The sequence below is a fragment of the Bison bison genome, unplaced genomic scaffold, assembly GCF_000754665.1.
Source record: "Bison bison bison isolate TAMUID 2011002044 unplaced genomic scaffold, Bison_UMD1.0 scf7180017864303, whole genome shotgun sequence".
NCBI classification, from domain to species: Eukaryota; Metazoa; Chordata; class Mammalia; order Artiodactyla; family Bovidae; genus Bison; species Bison bison.
The window spans coordinates 2,186,912-2,194,005 of NW_011494875.1; the positions used below are offsets into that span (position 1 = coordinate 2,186,912).

The 7,094-nt window shown below is 39.6% G+C and overlaps 1 protein-coding gene across 4 annotated transcripts in view; it reads left to right on the forward strand.

Moving 5' to 3' along the window:
• Window positions 1-7,094, forward strand: part of PHACTR2 (phosphatase and actin regulator 2) — a 146,863-nt gene that overhangs the window by 77,437 nt on the left and 62,332 nt on the right. For all 4 annotated transcript variants that reach the window (XR_826280.1, XM_010851469.1, XM_010851467.1 and 1 more), the window contains exon 3: window positions 3,335-3,415. Coding sequence is in view for 3 of the 4 variants with exons in the window: in XM_010851469.1 (XP_010849771.1) it covers window positions 3,335-3,415 (81 nt within the window). In the remaining variant the exon portion in view is untranslated. The remainder of the gene's footprint in view (window positions 1-3,334; window positions 3,416-7,094) is intronic.

Consider the following 7,094-nt stretch of genomic DNA (forward strand, 5'->3'; position numbering starts at 1 on the left):
CGCAGATTCATTCCAATGCAAAACACTTCTGGGCCCATGAAAAACTGTCTTGTGAATGTGTTCTGCAAACAGACAGACACTCTGTAAACATGAGGCACATATTTTAAAAGATGAAGAGTGAGATACTTGTTCTGGGAGCACGGTGGTTGGAACTTGGTGCCCTGACAGCATACCTTCCATGCTTAGTCGCCTGCAGTTTGTTCTCCTTGGCCCAGGACACAGTTATCTGCATCTGTGTTAAAAATGCCCTCAGCCAAAGACCAAACAAATATCCAAAGGCATTTTCGTATCAGGGCCCCTTTATGCGAGGTAGCGCGAAAGAACTACGCTGTCAAGTTTGATTCTTGGCGAGAAGCCAAGCTGCCACTTCTAGCTCCAGTATTTACACAGAAGAAAGAGGGGGGATTTTTAGCTGAGATTAAATTAGAATGAAAGCAACAGAAAACGTAACTCTCAAACTAAAGGATCCTCTGGGATCCATGATAGAAAGGCAGAAACAACAAGGGGAAAAAAAAATAAAAAATAAAAAAACAAGGGGATACCTTCTGGGCCCTCTGTTGATTTTTTTTTTTAAGTTCAAGTTTGAAAGCTTTTAAAGGTACCCGAAGCAGAGATTGGACTTCCCAGGTGACTCTAGTGGCGAAAAACCCACCTGCCAGTGCAGGAGACCCAAGAGACTTGGATTTAATCCTTGGGTCGGGAAGATCCCCTGGAGGAGGACATCGCAGCCCACTCCAGTACTCTTGCCTGGAGAATCCCCATGGACAGAGAAGCCTGGCAGACTACAGTCCATGGGGTTGCAAAGAGCCGGCCATGGCTGAGGCACGCATGCACAAACAGAGATTACAGAATGGCCTTGATTAATAATTCAGGATCACCCAATATTTGAGCTGGATGGGCTGTCCTTTAGTGGCCACTGAATTGCATCCCTCAGTTTACAGATAATGGATCAGAGCCTTGGAACCTGAAGAGTTCCCAGCGTCACACAACTGGCTGTGGAAGTTCTGGGACTAGAATCCAGGACTTCTGATAACTATTTTGGGTTTTAGGGCACTTTATCGAAGCAGCACACACAGTGAGAAGCTCTGCTTCCTGAGAACGAGGGGCAGACAGCCACGGTGACTGTGTTCTGTATCAGCAGTGCCCTCGCTTTCCCAGGATGTGGCCTCAGCCCGTGTCCAGGGGCACCTGCAGCCTCGAGCTTAGTGCACACAGCTGGCCGAGAGGGAGGGCATGATCCGGGCCCACCCCCCAAAAGTGGGGGGCTGAGACCCTGGCTGCAAGAGTCTCAGACGCCTTGGAGCCCCAGTCAAGCGTGAATGGGTTGTACCGTCCTCAGGAGACTGCAGTGGTGAGGGTCTGTCTTGCTGAACCTGCTCTGTCTGGGCAGTGCCCCAGCGTCATTGTTGGGGGGTGGCATTTGGCTTCCTGTGCTGAAGGGGGTTCTCTCCTCTTTGACAAAAGCTTGAACTCACTGAAGCTACATTTAAGTAACAGCACTCTTTTTTACAAACAAGAGCTCCCACTACGGAACAGCTCCTGCTGGCCCCCACACCCAGTGAACTTCGTTCTGTTGAAACTGCCAACTCACTTGTTTCTGGAAGGGATGTTGGAGGGTGGTTGAGTGAGCTAAAGGAAGGAGGGGGACTTCTTTGTGTGTCTTCATGTGAACAAATGAGATGTTTATTATCATTCTTTTGACTTTTCATTCATTCACTCATTCATTTCCTCATTTGTTTGCACTGTGATTCTGCCCCAGCCCAGAAAAATTCAACAAAACTTAGAACAAAGAGTACATATGCTATAAATAAAATGTAAATGAAGTCAGGTCCCTAAGAAGGAGGAAACAGAATTCATCCATGAATTGCCATATGAAATCAGTGGTATAAATCAAGCTTTACTCTGACTTTTCTGGCAACCAGGATACACAATTCCTAGTTATCAGAAAGGAGAAAAATATTCCGGTTTCTTCAAAAGATGCTCATTGTAGCTCTTCTGGGGTTCATGTCATTGCTTAATACAAAGCTGCTGATTCAAGGCACCCCCGCCCCCTCCCTACTCCCTCCCCAGTGTCCTAGCTTCAGGCCACCTGGAGCACCCCCAAAAGGCATGTTATTAGTGTCATTACGAGCTCTGTTTGTGTGTGCTAAGGATGGCATAGGATGCTGCAGTTCATGGGGTCACAAAGAGTTGGACACGACTGAGCAACTGAACTGAACTGATGGCGTAGGGTAATGGAGTTCTGGTTGGGTCTTGAAATTATGTTGTCCAGGGTGACTTTAGGAGTTACAGATTACGAGGCCAGGAGTAGAAATTTTAGGGAGAGTCAGAATCTAGTCCTGCTGTGGCTACCCGCTCTCCACCAATGAACCTTTCCTTCTCCTCGAAAGAGCCCTGGCTTGACCCCTTCTCTGGCCCTTTTTTGAGTGTCAACGTGCTTTCTTGAACAGGGCATCTGGAGGAAATAGAGTATGGTGGAATGCACTGTGAGGAATGTTGATTCAGAGAATTCGTAGATGGTGCGACCCTGTGTTAACTTGACACACCTTCTTGGCCCCTGAAAGTGGGGACTGCAGCTGGTGGTTACATGACATGTAAGGTTTAGGAACTAACACTATAGACATAGGGTGACTACTACTGAAGTCTCATCCTGAGCTCCTAAGCTCCATTCTGAAGTTACACCAGGAATTTAGATTTCTTCCTGAAGAAAAATCACTGTTGAGTTTCCTGTCCCATTACATTCTGTGAAAGTATGAATTGACTCCATCCTCCCAAAACTTAGTATTTGTCAGGGAATACTCCAGAATACTCTAGAACTTGTGAGTATGGCAGGGAAAAGAATTACATAAATGTCGGACTTCTGTAATAGACGGTATGAGAAAGAAAACACCTGGAAAGTAGTCCTTCTGTCTGGGATTCAGATGAGTTACCTGAATGTCTACTGAAAGTTTGTTTTCATGTAAGAATGCATAGCCTCTGTATTCATTGTCCATTCATAAAAGCCTGTGTTTTAGAATGCATTAAGAAAGGAATATTTCAAAGTGAGAAGTAGCTTTGGTGCCCCATAGTTGATTTGAGATAATGTGTCTGAATTCTAGGCCAAATACCATCATTTGGAAGACAAGGCACAGCAACTGGGCTTCAGATCGTGAACTTGGGTCATTTGCCCATCCTGATTATGTTGATTCCATTCACGTGGTTTGTGGGGCAGCTAGAAAAACTGAGGTCTGAGTCCTCAAGTGAACAAAATGAATGTACTCAATTCTATTTGGAATGTTTTTCATAATTATTTTAAACAATGAAGATTCTTACTTGTGCTTATTCTTTTTAAAAGTATTAGAAAGGAAGATTTCTACAAGACAAAGTAGAGAGGAGCTGATAAGAAGGGGAGTTCTTAAGGAATTGCCTGATCAAGGTGAGGAAATTAATCATACATTTAAAGTAATTTGATCCTTCATTCTTTGATCTTTCTTTCTTTCATTTTCTTTTGAAATTTAAGATGATCATGGTCTTCGGGAGATAAAGTTATGACAATCTGAGAATCTTGCTTTAATTCAGACAGCCTTTGTGGGCTGCCGGGTATCTAAGGTGTTCTAAAGAAGAAATTCAATGACCTTTTTGGTGAGTCCTTCACCATATGTCATCCTAAACCTAAAGCCTAACAGAGCTTCTCTGTGGCAGGAGATACAGACAAGATACAAATGTTTACCTGATTCATGCTCTGTTCTTGAACTTCAGTCTGTCTCTTCAAGAAAACTCAATTGTTTGAGTACATGCAAAGTTTTAGCTCTAAGTTTTAACTCATGCCTTTTGCTTTCTTAAGTCTACCAGTAAAAGAAAAAAGACACGATAAACGGACCTCTTGTCCTTTATACTCTATAATACACTCATGTACATTCAACAAGGCATGAGTGGGCAGATTACGTTAGTCTGCTTTATGCATCTCTCAAGTAATTTTCCCAGCTTTGTTCTCTTTTCATTTCTTCAAATCTGTCTCACCTTGTCACTAACAATTATTATTTCCAAGTATTTTATCCCCTACATCTAATCTTCTTCCCTTTATCCATCTATCCTCCCAAGGGGTAATCTTGCTCAAAAAGACAAGGATTAGATAGAAACTGAGATAGACCCTCAAAAGAAGATACCAAGATTGGTTATTTCTCCAAATAAATAATAGTGAATAATCTTCATTGCTCCCCCTACTATAAAACTCATGAAATTTTTGTTGCAACATGTTGGTTTACCTCATGCCTTCCTCACCTCATCCCCTGAATGCTTACTGAGGTAAAAATATTATTATTGTGCTTTTGTGGGCACAAATAAAGTGCTATTAATTTAGAATCAAAACAATAGTACTCCTCTTTTCCTAAAATATGTTCCTTGCAAAGAGCTTAATGTCTTTTGGTATTCACTATTCATAAATCCAAATGACATGATATTCAACATCTGAATATTCTAGAAGAAGCTAAGAGATGCTTTACTATTTTATTCCTGCTTTAAAGAAAACAGGGAAGTCCTGAATAAATAATGGTATTTTTCTTGAGCCCTCAAAATTTTAGGCATTTTACTTATTATACTTCTCTCACTCTATTTTGGACTCGGACAGTAAAGAATCCGCCTGTAATATGGGAGACCTGGGTTTGATTCCTGGGTTTGGAAGATTCCCTGGAGAAGGGAACAGCTACCCACTGCAGTATTGTGGCCTGGAGAATTCCTTGGACTATACCATGGGGTTGCAAAGAGTCAGACACAACTGAGTGACTTTCACTTTCACTCCATTTTGTGAATGAACTTTTAAGTATCCCCTAATTTTCTGTTAGCCTTGAAGCTATTCATTTTCTGCCTAGGGCTTTTAGAAATAAAAAATGTACATCCTTAACATTTTTGTGCTTGAAGGTGGACTTGCAGTATCAAAGTCTGCCTCCTCTCTTATCTTCCTGGAAAAGGCAGAGAAATTACATGTCCCACTGAAAACTCAGTGTTGGGCTATCACCATTATGGGACGGGCCACTGCACTGGTTTGGTAACCTTTATTTGGACACCTTTTAAAGGAAGAAAAAGAAGTGGAAAAATTTATGACCAGAACTGTTAATGAATATTAAACGTAGAGACTAAAGGTCTCTTTTTTTATCCATTTAAAACTATAGCTAGAAAAGCATTTACTTTTTCTAAAAACAAGTGGCTTAGGGAAATGCTTAGCATTGCTTGGTTTTTATTTTGCCTAATCTGTTAAGCTATTTGCAAGATAGATTGCAATTTCATTTACTTATTTTCCAGAAGTCTGACTCTGTTGAGTCTTTTTATTTAATGTTTGCAGACTGAACATTATAAGTTTCAAAACATAAAATAACAAACATGCTTAGGTTTTTAACCTAAGCATGGTGTAATAGGTTTAATGTTTGGGAAGTCATCAATTACTGAATTTTACTTTCTACTTTTTGCGTGGCCCTTATATAGAACTACATAAATTACCTAATACTTAGAAGTTCCCGGTGAGGCTTATTGTAAATAGACTCCTTCCCCCTGTTTCAGCCAAGGGCTGTAGAAAATAGTTTTTTGTCATTTTTCCAAAAGCAATTATCTTGAGAATTTCAGTCTGTTTTCAGCCCTAGCCAGAGACTGGAAACTGCTGTGCTTGGTGACAACCTGCTCTCTTCTGCCAGTCAAGGCTCATTCTTTCCTTGATGTTCTTGACCTTGCCTTAGCTCTTGACAGTGCTTGTCAGTTATGCCCTTTATTTGGTCATCCAAATAGACTTTTAAAATACCGCCAACTACCCTGGGTTTGACCTCGTCCCATTCCACCCCATACCCTTACTCCCAGCTATTATTATTCCTCTTAGATGACCTTTTTTATAGCAAAATCTAACTTGAATGTAAAAATTCAGTGATTGGCCTTCTCTCCTGAGAAGTCCACGGTCTAATCCAAGTTTAGTCATCTTCTGGTTCTTACCTTTCTTTTCCCTTAGCTTTAACCTGAAGGCATGCAGATGTTTTTGTCTGCATGCCAGCCTCCTTTCCTTTTCTCCTGGGATGCCTTTTTTAATGAGTCACTTATCTTCCGTTCATGATTTTCTTCTTGTCTCTGTTCCTCTGTTAACTCTATGCCCAAAGAACCTGTTTACCTGAAAGAGGGAAACCCCTCAAACACTCTCTTGCTTCTTATTTAACCACTTATTTCTGTATGCTTTATCTCTTGGTTTACTTTAAGCTTAGGACTCTTTGAGTTTTCTCCTTTCTTTGCATACAAATGCTCCTGTAAGACATCTTACTGTAACTGGCAGCCTGGCTCAGGACTTACTTTAATTCTAAGACAACACAAAAAACTAGAAAACCTTTTCAGTACACACACAAGTTAATTAATAATAACTTTAGTTCTCCTCTGTTTTTCTTCTTGAATTCCATATTTATTACAAACATGGCTCATTTTTCTATTATTCCTTATACTTTAGCTTTATTTCATATAAATATCTCAGAGTAAGTATCTTTATACATTACGGACCATTTCTCTTTATCATGTGCTAATCCAGTTTCTTCTTATGCCACAATTATTTAATTTTCTCTCTAGCATTTTTGTTCTGAATTTTAAAAATTAGTTATTTAATCTACTAAAGAATTTTAATGTAATAATGGTTAAAATAGAATTAAATTGTCATTAACATGATTTCAGCATGTTTTTATTACTAGCAAAAGTCATAGAAAACAAAAATAAATTTGTATTTGAGTTACCTAAAAACTGAGGATTTTTTTATATAAAGAGATGGTTTTCTATTCTGTCTGAAATTTTCCATTCTTAGATTATTTATTTTTTTGAATCCAATACCTGAACATTATATTGTGTCTCCCCTCCCTCCCTCTTTTTTTAATAGTAAATTTCTTGGGATCCAGTAATAAGAACCAAGGATCTTTTCTATTTGGTTTGTCATATAGTCTTTTAAAAATTATTACCTTAATTTTATTGACATAGTTACGATTTACTTGCAATAACATTGCCAGTTATTATCTATTTTAGTTTTATACAAGTATCAGATTATAGGTGCTTAGAAGTTACATGACTGAGGGACAATTATTTGTTCATTTTAAATATGATTGCAT